The following is a 14,421-nucleotide window of genomic DNA, read 5'->3' on the forward strand; positions in this document are numbered from 1 at the left end:
CGGTCGGACCGATTTTGATGAGACTTTCACTAATAGGTAGCTGATGATATAAGGAGTAACTTAGGCTTCTTTTTTTAGACCAGCTTCGCCCCGCGGCCCACCCGCAGTTATTGCCTATCAATAATAAAATTTAATGTTTCCGAAGCGAAGCGAGGGCGGGTCGCTAGTGTGTCATAATATCGCAAGTGTCTTCTGTTAAATTGACAGAGAGACAAGTAAGCATGCAAGATGGACTTTATTTTGATGAGCTTTATTGAGTTACATTACGGAACAAAACATCGAGTAAGTCTGCGAAATAAATAAAAAACCTCGAATCTATCTTTACTATATTTTATTAATAGATATTAAACATTTGCGTATGAAAGTCGTTAACATGTTTATAAAGCAACTATTATTGAATGTGAAATATATTGTATTTCCAACGTAATTCAAATTTAATTTGTTATATCACTTATGGAGTTTTAAAACTACAAATACGCTGCTCGTTGCGTCATTAGAAAATAAATTGTTTTCGAAACATACAACAATAACAAATAAATGTAAAAAAAATAGAAGTCGAATATTTAAATACAAACGAACTTAACGCCTTCTCAAAGGAATATTCGTATTGCTTTGGCGACGGAAATAGCATGTATAATCATGGACGTGTGCTATGATTATCCAAACCGTGTAATACAAGACCGTCGCCAAACAGACGCGCAACAAAAAATCGCTCAACGTGAATACGCCTTTAGGTTTCAAACGACAATTCCTTTCAAATTTCACTAATTCGATTGCATCGTCCATTTCTGACACGATTCGTAAATCAGCAATCGGGTCGGTTACTTAGCGATTAGTTAGTTGTTACTATTAGGTAAATTCGTTGATATAATATCGTAAAATATTTTAACTAAGTAGAAAAGCGTGTACGTGAACAATATCTGAATCAGACAGTCAATAATTCGATTCGATGTATAATACTCCTTACACGCAAACGGGTCCGACATTTCAGAGATCTCAACTTTAGGAACTACTCAAAACTATTCAACGGAAAAATAAAGATCAAATTTCTATTTAGCCAAAGTTACGTTGCAAGATTACCAGCAGAGATTATAAATTGATGTTAAGACTCCCTAATCACAAGTTGATTTAACAAATATTACGATTTAAAAGATTTACTTTACGTCAAAGACAGTAAGGTATGATACTGTTTAATGCAATCACCGTATGAAGAAAATGCTTTGTAGCCAGTGATCGCTGTTTCGGAAAAAATCTAAACAAGTCTCCGTAAATGATATTGATATAATGCGCTTTAGGATTTCCTGGTTATCGTCGTTTAGCGGCCGGCTTCGGTTTGTTGAACTGAAAGTTTGCGCACTTCGGAATGTGTCGCTCGGCAGCGCCCTGGTTGAACCTGCGATTGCAATGAGGACACTGCACGTAGTCCGGATTCTCCGACGGCGGAGGGGGCGGCAGATCGCTCAGCTTACCTGAAAATAATAGATATTATTGTACCGCATCTTTTATAGTCGTTTATTTAGTTACTTTTGATAGACGAACACATATTTGTACATAAACGATAGGCAATAACCATATTCGATGCGCAAAAAATATATATTTCTAGGTCTATTAAAATCATTTCAATCCTACAGCTAGATTCGTTAAAATATAATTTTTTTCAGGTATTTCAACTTTAAATTAGTCTACTGTAAAGTTCACGCATTGTCGCTTAGGCACGTTTGCCTTTCAAGCGTCGATATGAACGACAGCGACTGAGACAAAGTCCTTATTTCTCACTGCGAGATATTTATCTTCAAAAGTGTATGCTTTCTAAAAATTCAGAATTGTAAAAAAAATTTAGCTAGTCCCCGAAATTCAGCCTAAGCTCATAAATCAGCTCCCTATTACTTCGCGAAATGCAATTAATGTTGTAGTGGACTGTATGATTAGGATGGGCAAGGAACTTGATAAATAAACTCGCGAGGATTGCACGTATAAAATTTGTATATTTTAGAAATTTTATAAATCGCGTACAATATAGCACGGATGAAAAGAGAATTGACAAAACTCTGACATTCCATAATTCAAAATTCAAATGTAATGTCAGAAACCACAACCACAACAATAAAAAAGGTTTTATACCAATTTTGTTGGGTTTCCAACAAATGTATTTCAAGCCAAGTACAAAATCATATACCTCCAGCATTCAAATGTGCCTGCACTTGTTTCGCCGCTCGTATTGCCTGGATGAACTCTTCGTGTTTTTGTCGCCAGTTGCTGTTCAATTGCTTGCCTTTGTTCACTTTAGTAGTTGACGGAGTAGCGGTGGTTTTGCGCAATTTATTGATAAAGGGTTCTGCTTCCGTTCCCTAAAATTTGATAAACTATGTCAGTTTTGTAAAAAAAAAGAACTAAGTGATACAAGCACGAATCAAACCAAAATAGTATGTAAAGTAAAATGATTAATAATTTAAATGATTTAAAAAAAAAAGTGTAACTTTTGTAAAATACGAAAACTGTTTAACAGAAATTTGTGTAACAAAAGTGTAACGCCATTAATTAGAATATTATTAATAGAATGAGTCGTAAGGGAAACCCAAAAAAAATAGGATTTTGACGACGAAACAATACATGCACATCAATTTTACACACATAACTTTCAACTTCGGTACCCTGAGTTTTAAGGAAAAAAAGGTTTCGTTAGTAATTTATATTTCAAATATTTGCTGTTAATTTTCAAAAAAATCCTTGCCTTTCTTAAACCAAGGAAGCTTAAATTTAATCAAATCAAACATATAAGTTATTTAGAAGAATATAATATGTAAGTAGCCCTGAGTACATTCTCAAATCAACCCAATGTGATAATGTGACATCACCATTGACATGCAGTTATACCTTATATAAAAGTTTGATAAAAACTCTGTTCTTAATTAATTTGAAACAGCATCATTTATTTATATTCGATAATTTTTTTATTTTTTTTATGGCTTAGATGGGTGGACGAGCTCACAGCCCACCTGGTGTTAAGTTACTGAAGCCCATAGACATCTACGACGTAAATGCGCCACCCACCTTGAGATACAAGTTCTAAAGTCTCAGTATAGTTACAACGGCTGCCCCACCCTTCAAACCGAAACGCATTACTGCTTCACGGCAGAAATAGGCGGGGCGGCGGTACCTACCCGCGCGGACTCACAAGTGGTCCTACCACCAGTAAATAAATCAATTGAACGTTATAAACTTACAGCCAAACGATGTTTGAGTACATCAAAGGGTTTCCTCTTCTTGCTGTGGGCCTTTTTGCAGATCTCCTGGTGTTTAGCGATGCGATCGGAGGCGAAGTGTCGACCGCAGACGCCGCACGCGTCACCCGACGCGGCCGCGCTGGTCGGAGCTGTCGCCGTCGTGGATCGACCCTTAGGAGTACCAGAACCCGCACTGTTCGCCTTCTGCAGACCAATTAATACATTGTCGTCTCAAATATCTACACAAAACCATTTCAAATCAACGTATGAATTCTAATAGAGTGTTAGTAACTTAAAAAAGATATTATTTATTTCCATTAGTAGAGGTAGCGAGTTCCTTTTTTTTATTGCTTAGATGGGTGGACGAACTCACAGCCCACCTGGTGTTAAGCGGTTACTGGGGCCCATAGACATCTATCTATAACGTAAACGCGTCGCCCTCCTTGAGATATAAGTTCTAAATTCTCAAGTATAGTTACATCGGCTGCCCCACCCTTCAAACCGAAGCGCATTACTTTTCGGTAAAAATAGACAAGGTGATGGTACCTACCCGTGCGGAGTCACAAGAGGTCCTACCACCAGTAAGTACGCAAATTATCATTTTGCGGGTTTGATTTTTATATACACGATGTTATTCCTTCAGCGCGGAAGTCAATCGTGAACATTTGTTGAGTACTACGTATTTCATTAGAAAAATTGGTACCCGCCTGCCTGGGATTCGAACACCGGTGCATCGCTTAACACGAATGCACCGGACGTCTTATTTTTTAGGTCACGACGATTTCACAAAACAATTTCACACAAACAAAACAATTTCAAATCAACGTATGAATTCTAAGAAAAACTCTTAGTAACTTAAAATATATTATTTATTTCCATTAGTAGAGATCGCGAGTTCATGAACCATATTCTGTTAAGCGTGTCCAATAACATTAAAATTAATTAACAAGGAAGCGAGGAAGCTAATATTTTAATGACTAGATTTGTAGCAATAGCAATTTAAGTGCGAAGACTATTAGCGTATTATCTATTTTACTACGGTAAGGGCTTACAATGCCCTACGTGTTCAATAATCCGCTTAAGATGATGTTGTCACTGGTGCGCTTTTGTAGTGCATCCACAATGTTTGCGACATCTTACACAGATGACTTCTTTGCAATAATGCGGAAGAGAAGTGCATCGTTATTGCGTAGAGTTCGTGACAGTGGCAATAGTAGAACATCATATCGAGCAAGATCGAGGGACTGCTGATTTGCCTTTGCAGCTGGCATTTGGAAGGAAAAAAAAAGTAATGATATGGCTGATAGGTTATGTGTTAGATTTTTAAGTTACTAACATAGATTATAAGTAATACTTACTAACAAAATGTTATGGTTTAAAAAAAAATGAAATAAAGTATAAATAAAATAAATAAATAAACTACACATGAATATGCTAATGTGTCGAGTTACTACAAAAAGATTGCGATCTATTGCGAGCATTTATTGGGTTAGATGATTAAGAAATACCATAACATGCGTACCACAGGTGGTTTTCTGGGTGTCTGGAAAGAAAAACAATATAAAAGCAAGTGTACAGAAAAATTTGTTGCGTGAAATAACAAATAAAAGCACAACACGTTAAAGATAACAGTAGAATAAAGTATTAAAAAAAAAAAAAGCCTGAAGTAATTGACTATTTTACGTATGAAAAATAATATCAGTAACACAAAATTAAATCAAATTCAAATTATTTTCTATTGAAGTAGGCTTTACAGGCACTTTTAAATCTTTACATCTATACCACCGATTCGGAATGCGGTTATTTTTCTATTGTATTGTACAAATTGAATATGGCATTTTTTAGCATTCACAGCTTAAAAATTTAATTAATTGCTTTTCATTTGAGTTCAATTTTTTTTTAAATTGGCGCAATACAATAATCTATTGGATTTTAAGATTTTTGGATGTAAACTTACTGTGTTGGCTGGTCGTTGCATAGCACCCCGTGTCTTATTCGTCTCCGATACCTAAGTTAAACATAGTATTCTATGACCGCTATATTTCTAAGTCCAACATATTTAATTTACTCAATAATAATTTTATATTCATAATCTTTGTCCTAAACGAAATTTTTTACATTTTTACTGTCAATTGTCAATGACGAATTGTTTTTATTTTTAATTATGAACGTAGGCCAGCTCTTTGTCAATTAAAAAGGTTATTTAGGTTTAACTTATACAACATATTTTAAAAATAAACATTTCAGTGATTTTTCATATTAATAATTTCAACTAATATAAGTTGTCGATGTAAGTCCTAATGAATATAGTTCACGTGGCGGATGCACGGCTATCAGAGAAGAGTTGAGTTTCTCATAAATACAAAACAATATTCATTTGTTGTATGTACTGATTATAAATACGTTGTTAGTGTATAAGATTTCGTGGGCAATGTGAAACAAAGATGGCTTTTTTTCCCTGATGGTCTTGAGAGACCATATTAGCGTGACCGGGCGAGTAGGTGAGCTCATGGGGCTCAAACCTGACGTTGTTGATATAACGAACCCTGGCAAGAGCTATGCTTCGCAGAATCTACCACCGGATCGGAAACGCGACCCACTGAGAAGATCCGGCGAGAAACTCAGTGGGCTGTGTCTGTGGGTTAATTTACTCGCCGAGCCCTTCTTCGCAAGCGGATTCGACGATAACGATGACCGGTGCTTGGGGTACCTAGGAGCACCGTTTCGGGAGAATCCGAAATGACGTGAAAATGACTGACGAACGTACAGATGATTCGTCAGAAAACGTATTAAAAAAAAAAGGTTTCATATATACATATATTTTTCGACCACGGTTCTTCTAACGGTATCGTGTTTTAATAATTGTCTTCGGATCTACGAACTCTCGTAATCTCACTCCTCAAAATCTCTCGATCTTATGACTTACCTACCTAATATAGCATACAGAATACTTACGCTTCTATCACTGGTAATTCTACGAGGTGAAGCCGTTACGGGTGTCTGTGGTTTCGATTTTACAGGGCTCGTTTTGGCTGGTGCAGTCCTAAAAGCATACAAAAGAATCCACTCTGAAAATCGAAACAGTCTAAATTTTATGTGGTAGGTATAAGTGGATTTTTTGAGTCCACTGTAGAAAAACAAAGCGCTGCGGTCAGTGACCTCATCCCAACGGGTTAGCTTTGGTTTACGTCTGTTTTGATTAAACGACTAGTCAATCAAACTCGTATTTGCCATTTAAATATACAATTTCTGTTTGGTGAACCGTATTTTCTATGCTCTTCGTACCAAACTCATGGCATATCAAATTCCTAAAAAAAAGATTTCCTCACGTAGTTTTTTATATATCGCCGTTGTCAGTGGTCACAATGTTTAGGATATTGATCCTATTTATTCACGTGAGTGTAACAGCTTCGAGTTGCCATTATTTTAATTACTTTATTTACTTTTCAATATCGTATTTAAATCATTCCAAAAATGTCGTTTCTGCGTTTTGTTTCGTTGGTTGCAAGTCGGTTATATTTCAAATCGTATTCTAAATCTATTCAAATAATAATTGTAAATAGACATGCTTGAACAAAAAGCGACTTCAAATAGAAAAAAAAAAGATATTCCAAATCAAATTAATATACACTAAAAACAATAATCATCGAAATCGGTTGGCGTGATATTGAGTTATTCATCTATTTGTCGCGCACGTACTTAATGCAAATTTAAGACTTATATATAGTTTTTTCACGGATACCATTATCAGAACTGGACTAAATTGAAATGGGACCACACGGGAAGCGTCAGCTTTCTAATAAAAAAAGAAGCATCAATATCGATTCACCCAGTTAAAAGTTATCAGGTAACAAACATAAAAAAAACATACAGTCGAATTGATCGTCCTTTTTTGAAGTCGGTTAAAAATGTAATCTAGTGAAATTAATATTGGTTTTTAAACACATTTTTGAAACTTTTCGTAACAAGAATTGTGGTTTAATCGATTTAGGAGCATACTTAGTAACAGTAGTCTTCTTTGTTTCGGGAATCGGTTCCGGTGTCCGGGGCGTGGGTATGGGCGCCAACATTTCCGGAAACGTTTCATTTTCTAGTAAATCATTATTGTTTTCCACCTTGTCCGGTTCATCTTTGTCTGTACCGATTTCGCCGTTGCTTTGTGGAAGCTGTGAATTCAAATAAAATAAGTTAAGTATTGTAAGTTAAGTTTTGTAGTGTCTTTATAGAGTCCCCCGTAGACACAGTCCACTGAGTTTCTCGCCGGATCTTCTCAGTGGGTCGCGTTTCGGATCCGGTGGTAGATTCTGCGAAGCACTGCTCTTGCTAGGGTCAGTGTTAGCAACACTCCGGTTTGAGCCCCGTGAGCTCACCTACACACGTTAGGGTGAAGCTGAAATAGCCTCTCAAGGCTATCAGCATAAGTAGGGAAAAAAAAAGATAGTTAATATTAAATTACGCAACGGTGTAAACTGCAAACTTCTTATCTCAACATCAATCGAACACATTAATTTATTTGTATTAAGTAATTTAGTGAAACTAAATTTGTACACAGCTCACTAAATGTGAACTTTTTTTTTTCGTATTCGTTTATTTACATTTCCATTGCGTCCATTATATTGAACGATAGCAAATTTTCTAGTTTTAAATCGCGAGTTGGGAAAACGAACTGGCTTCTCACTAGTTGTGCTTCTCACTGGAGCGCGTATATTCTCTTGATTAATACGTGAAGCAAAAACTTTGTATCCCTTTTTACGAAAATTGCGCGGTCGGAGGAGTATGAAATTTTCCACACTTATAGAGAATACAGAGAAGAAATGCACAATATTAATATTTTTTAAAAATAATGCATAAAAGATACATTAAATCAATAAAGAAAACATTACACACACTACATACCATGTATTTGACGCACACATGCATGCATACTATTTATTGTCAAACTTTTATTGACGTCTGTGGTCAAATTGAGAATAGATTAAATATTGTTTGTCTTTATTAATATTTTTTTATAGTGTAGTTTTGGCGAAATTTGTGATTATAGAAGTATAAAATACAATTATAATAGTGTACAAACTTACAACTCCAATTAATTATAGTCGAATTTCGACTACTGCGGGACCTCTAGTATTCTCTTGATACACGATATCTAAGTCCCAGTTGTATTTTTTTTTATTGCTTGTCTATGGGCTCCCGTAACCACTTAACATCAGGTGGGCTGTGAGATCGTCCACTCATCTAGCAATAAAAAAAAAAGTGGGTGGTAGAGCTCACAGCCCACCTGGTGTTAAGTGGTTACTGAAGCCTATAGACGTCTACGATGTAAATGCGTCACCTACCTTGAGATATAAGTTGAAAGGTCTCAAATATACTTACAACGGTTGCCCCACCCTTCAAACCGAAACGCATTACTGCTTCATGGCAGAAATAGGCAGGTACCTAACCGTGCAAGTTCCCGTTCAACAGAGTTGTTTATCGTCTTCCTAGGTACAAATTTCACACATTTGCCTTAGTTTCCTGGAGTTCTCTCACGCCCCATACAAAAAAATACATGAAATGTAATATGTCATTAAAAAACTCACCGAATGTTTAACAGCGCTAATGTCATCTTCGTGATTGTGGTTGAGATCACCGGAGCCGTTCACCAAATTGTCTATTTTCTGTAACACAATTCCCGCAATGTTTTTTTATTTATTTTTTATTTATTGCTTAGATGGATGGACGAGCTCACAGCCCACCTGGTGTTAAGTGGTTACTGGAGCCCATAGACATCTACAACGTAAGTGCGCCACCCATCTCGAGATATAAGTTCTAAGATCTCAGTATAGTTACAACGGCTACCCCACCCTTCGAACCGAAACGCATGTATGTATATGCGATGTAATATTTTCTTCGGTTTTCGCTAGTCGTAGGATATAACTTAAGCCACTTTTATGGTTTTAATATCGCGTTTATTATTGGCGTTGTATAATTTGCGTCGTTTTAAATACTTTACTACGACTTACGTCTATGTCATAACAAAATAAAGACGAAAATAAATAAGACCTGTGCGAGCTCAATAATACTAAAGCAGACGTGTCGTTACTGTTTCACGTTAAAAGTAACGTCAAAAATATGAATTTCACGAAGAAACCCATATAATTTTATGTTTGTGAATATATTATTTATTTTATTCATTATATTGCGGGGTGAAAGGCTTATTTGGTTTGAACGACATTTTTGCAATTTTACAGGAGAGCCATTTAAAGTTTAAAATCTGGAAAAAATATCATCTATATATATAAAAATGAATTTCTGTTCGTTAGTCTCGCTAAAACTCGAGAACGGCCGGACCGATTTGGCTAATTTTGGTCTTGAATTATTTGTGGAAGTCCAGAGAAGGTTAAAATATGAAAATGCTACGAATTAAATAAAAAAAACAATTTTGTTTTCCCTTTGATATGTCCCCCGTCGGACGGATTCCTTTTGTCTGTTTTAAGTTTATTTTATACAAAAGCTTAGATCTTTTATTTATCGATTGAGGCACTAAGAAGTCTGCCGGGTCAGCTAGTAACAAATAAAAACTTTTTCAGCTATTTAAATGAAGTAAACTTAATTGAAGCATAATTAAAAACATGAACTGTTGATGCTAATACCAATTATAAACGCATATTTATTTACATAGATAAATTTTACGTATTAAACGAAATGTATTTACTTGCTGTTTCTTAACGCTATGAGAGCTGACTGTTGTATGTGTCTTCTGCGATCGCTTCTCGACTATGACCCTCGTGCTGGTGGTGGAATTCGAAACCTTCGCGTATCCGTTCGGTAATGTCTTCCGGTTCGTTCTTTCGGTGTTGTGTATCGGCTGTAGCGGGTAGCTCTTGTCAATGCCTGCTTTTGTGCGTCTCTCTTCGAACATTTGACGAACCTGGGCGATTAAAGGATGTTATCATTATTATTTTTTATTGCCGTTGTAGGCAGACGACCATATGGCCCGCCTGATGGTGAGTGGCTACCGTTGCCCATGGACTTCAGCAATGCCAGGGGCAGAGCCAAGCCGCTGCCTGCCGCTTAATACTCTAATGAGTACTCTATTTACTGCTTAATATGAATCGCAAATAGCAGCTTGCGTTGGCAGTAAACTTTTTATTTTATTGCTTAGATGGGTGGACGAGCTCACAGACCACCTGATGTTAAGTGGTTACTGGAGCCCATAGACATCTATAACATAAATGCGCCACCCACCTCGAGATATATGTTCTAAGGTCTCAAGTATATTTACAACTAAGGTCTCAAGTATATTTACAACGGCTGCCCCACCCTTCAAACCGAAACGCATTACTTCTCGGTAAAAATGGGCAGGGTGGTGGTACCTACCCGTGCGGACTCACAAAGGGTCCTACCACCAGTGAAATTGTTGTGGGAAAACGTTTAGGTGTTACGTATCTCGTCATTATAGCCAGAATTTGTTTGTCAGTTTCTAATCATCAGGTTTGTGAAGAAATAAAAAAAATAGTCCAGTGAGGTTTAACAGTTTTCTTGCGGTAAAATTTGTCATTATCATTATCGTTAATTGTCTATTATAGTCCACTGTCGGGCATCTCCCAAGCTACGCCACGCGACCCGATTCTGGGCTTCTTTTTACTCAATCTTTTGTCTCAATCTTTTTACTGGTGGTAGGACCTCTTGAGAGTTCGCGCAGGTAGGTACCACCGCCCTGCCTATTTCTGCCGTGAAGCAGTAATGCGTTTCGGTTTGAAGGGTGGGGCAGCCGCTGTAACTATACTTGAGACCTTAGAACTTATATCTCAAGGTGGGTGGCGCATTTATGGGCTCCAGTAACCATTTGACACCAGGTGGGCTGTGAGCTCGTCAACCCATCTAAGCAATAAAAAAAAACTGCTGCTTATCTATGCTATTCTTTATCGTCTCTCAACTTTTTCGCTGCCTGCTATCCTGTATCGTCTCTCAGCTTTGTTTACTGAACGCCCTAGACTACGTTTTCCGGTCCGTGGTCTGAAGTGACAATGTACCGGTCATATCTGTCGCAGAGCTGATAACCATTGAGATTGCCAGATTTTGGAGTGGAGATCGCAAACCGGTAACATTTACAAATTTGTGTATTTACTCGTTTAGGTCGTAGGGTGTATTATGAGGCCGAGTTAGTAAGTACCGCTAGTCTGGCTATTTCTGATGCGAAGCCATCATGCATTTCGGGTCAACGGCCGTATGCAATACAAGGCATTTAAAATGCTACATATTTCTATGGGTTCTGATAATCATTTAACGGACCGTGAGTTCTCTAATCTAATCATTAAGAAAATTCCGACTTTAAATCTTAGGTTCCTTCCGTCAGCTTAATTATCAGCTTATTGCTCATTTCAACCAATGATGAATGTTTTTACTAGAGACTTACCTTTCCTGGCTGATGAGGTACAGGCGTCGGCTGCTGCGATGAGGCTGTACTAACGCCATTGCTGGGAGATTGCCTCACCCGGTCCAAGGCACGCGCCTGTTGTGCTTCGTAAAGCGATGCTATTTTCAATTCTCTTTCTTGTAGTTGTTTCTGTTGAAATCTGGCCTGGAAATAAAAAAAATGAATAAATCTAAAATTTTGCCAAAATATAAATAAAATTATGTAGTTTAATAAATTTTTAAATTGTTCGATTATTTGTTTATTTGTTTTCAGTTCAGATAAAATGGGTATATCTCCAGTAGGGAGATGTAGGCCCAAAGCGAATTGATGTCAAACAGGTAATCGGTCGTAAAATTAATGCCAAATTCATGTATAGCACAATACAATAGTTAATTGTGATAGCGATTAAGGAAAAAGAGAAGAGAAGAGAGAAAGAAGAGAAGAGAGAAGAGAGAAAGAAGATAAAAGAGAAGAGGAGAGAGAAAAAGAGAAAACAAGAGAGTTGTCGCAATAATAGATGATAATAAAGATGACGCATTATGTTACAGCGAAAGTCAAGAAGGAGAAGAAGATTACGTATCGGCCTTCCCGTCATTCCAAACCGAAATGAACGATTGCTTCCCAGTAGACATTAACAGGAGGATAGTACTTATCTACTTAAAATTCGACCACCAGTAATTACCACTAATCTATGTGATTAAAAATAATTAGAACGTTAACCGTTCTTATTTCAGAAAATTTACGGAAATAATGACTGGAAAAGTAATTAGTTGAAAGTACGGTATCTGGTTAACGGTTTCAAGGAGAGCGTGAGGTCGTCGGTCGCCGCCCACGCTTCACTGTACACAACAAGCTGACAATTGACAATTCATCGTGACCGTACTTCCGCGCACTACCCTCGACTAGGAAGACAAACTTTAAGCGTCCCCGAACAAAGAACTGTATTCAATCGAAAAGATTTTTTATTCAAATAGGCGCTTTGAATTAGTAATTACTTTATTGGCAATCCAGAAAGCAGTTTCATCACTAAAAATAATCGCTAAGATATTTTTTTTAACCTATGCTGATAGTCTTGAGAGGCTATTTCAGCTTCTCCTTGACGTGTAGCTAATGGGCTCAAATCGGGTCTGTTGCTAACACTGGCCCTAGCAAGAGCAGTGCTTCGCGGAATCTACCACCGGATCGGTAACGCGACCCACTGTGAAGATTCGGCGAGAAACTCAGTGGGCTGTGTCTATGGGTTAATTTACTCTTAGATTCCTTCGTCGCAAGCGACGGGTTCGCCGAAGACTGTGACCAGTGCTTGAGGTACCTAAAAGCACCGTTAATGGTTCGGGAGGATCCTTAATGACGTGTTTAGGGCACGCTAAGAAATTCGGCGTTTCTTGTTTTATCGATGTGACAATAAAATCAGTGCGCACATTATCAAAACTGCGGTCAAAATAGTTTTTAAGCAATGAAATCGAAATTATGGTTACCCGAGCGTGATTAACTTCAGAAAATTAAACAAACACTTTTACCGTTAGAACCTTTTCATCACTATTTTAAATTGTTTTCAGTATAACAACTTTAGGACGTTTGTTTTTTTGTCTAGATAAATTAATCTAAATAAGGCATATGTACTTACATTCTATTTTATTTATTGAGTGAACTAGCTCAAGATCGACCTGGCGTTAAAGAGCCCGTAAATATTTTAATGAGTGAGTGTGTGCTGTAGATTCATTTATTAACGACTGTGTTATCTTTCGAAACAGAACGCGTGGCTGCTTCACGGCAGATTTATCCACGATGGTGCTTTGAATCTTTACACGTTGCCTTGCAACCAGCCTTAATTAAGGCATTCAATCGTCTCAGTACAGTGGAGCAGTCGACCGGTGGTTCCTCTAAAGAATTTGTCACCAGTGGAAAATTTCAGAGTGGTTAGGAGCATAGCCGCGACGCTGCTTACTATTTGAAGGACGACTCGTTATTGGTTCGTTTCAATTATTTTTTTGATCTACTTGCCGGTGGATCTTTATGTAACGCATTGTACTGTTCTTAGTAGGACTTAGGATAAGTCAACAGGACATGATTGGCGGCCAATTACTGAATATTAAACGTCGTTGAGCCCACACGACTTTGCAAATTATGTTGCAATAGATCGTGCGTGGCACAATTGCATGTAAAACAGAGGGACACTGTTCTGTGTTGTTGTGTTGTTTAACGCGAACTCAGCCGAACCTGTTTATCGATCGGAATTCTAAGGCTCGGTTTTTATTAAAGCGGTGATGACCAGAGAAGAGAGATTTTCTTTTTTTGTAAAAATACATTCTTTTTTTATTGCTTAGATGGGTGGACGAGCTCACAGCCCCGCCTGGTGTTAAGTGGTTACTGGAGCCCATTGACATCTACAACGTAAATGCGCCGCCCACCCTGAGATATATAGGTTCTAAGGTCTCAGTATAGTTACAACGGCTGCCCCACCCTTCAAACCGAAACGCTTTACAGCTTCACATTCGAAATAGGCAGGGTGGTGGTACCTACCCGTGCGGACTCACAAGAGGTCCTACCACCATTTGCGTAATTACGCAAATTATAATTTTGCGGGTTTGATTTTTATTACACGATGCTATTCCTTCATCGTGGAAGTCAATCGTGATCATTTATTAAGTACGTATTTCATTAATCACATCACATCAGTAATCACATGTCTTTTCCGTGTAGCTTGGATGGACATGTCTCAAGCGGAGACGAAGTTTTTCTAAGCACAGCGGAGAAGCTTGGCGAGCATATGGGAGAAGTACAGGGAAAGTTTAAAGC

At 37.5% G+C, this 14,421-nt stretch overlaps 1 protein-coding gene across 4 annotated transcripts in view; it reads right to left on the reverse strand.

The window, feature by feature from the left end:
- Positions 1-314: 314 nt before the first annotated feature.
- LOC101741937 (zinc finger C2HC domain-containing protein 1C) overlaps positions 315-14,421 on the reverse strand; it is a 37,845-nt gene continuing 23,738 nt past the window's right edge. For 2 of the 4 annotated variants that reach the window (XM_004921758.5, XM_062676184.1), the window contains exons 2-11: positions 11,623-11,787; positions 9,919-10,134; positions 8,804-8,881; positions 7,224-7,390; positions 6,180-6,267; positions 5,182-5,232; positions 4,747-4,767; positions 3,225-3,428; positions 2,177-2,348; positions 315-1,469 (exon numbers count right to left, since the gene is read on the reverse strand). In XM_004921758.5, coding sequence (XP_004921815.1) covers positions 1,306-1,469; positions 2,177-2,348; positions 3,225-3,428; positions 4,747-4,767; positions 5,182-5,232; positions 6,180-6,267; positions 7,224-7,390; positions 8,804-8,881; positions 9,919-10,134; positions 11,623-11,787 — 1,326 coding nt within the window. In that variant the 3' untranslated portion in view covers positions 315-1,305. The remainder of the gene's footprint in view (positions 1,470-2,176; positions 2,349-3,224; positions 3,429-4,746; positions 4,768-5,181; positions 5,233-6,179; positions 6,268-7,223; positions 7,391-8,803; positions 8,882-9,918; positions 10,135-11,622; positions 11,788-14,421) is intronic. The other 2 variants (XM_062676182.1, XM_062676183.1) reach the window with 2 other exon arrangements.

Source organism: Bombyx mori, chromosome 25 (assembly GCF_030269925.1).
Source record: "Bombyx mori chromosome 25, ASM3026992v2".
In the NCBI taxonomy this organism is placed as follows: domain Eukaryota; kingdom Metazoa; phylum Arthropoda; class Insecta; order Lepidoptera; family Bombycidae; genus Bombyx; species Bombyx mori.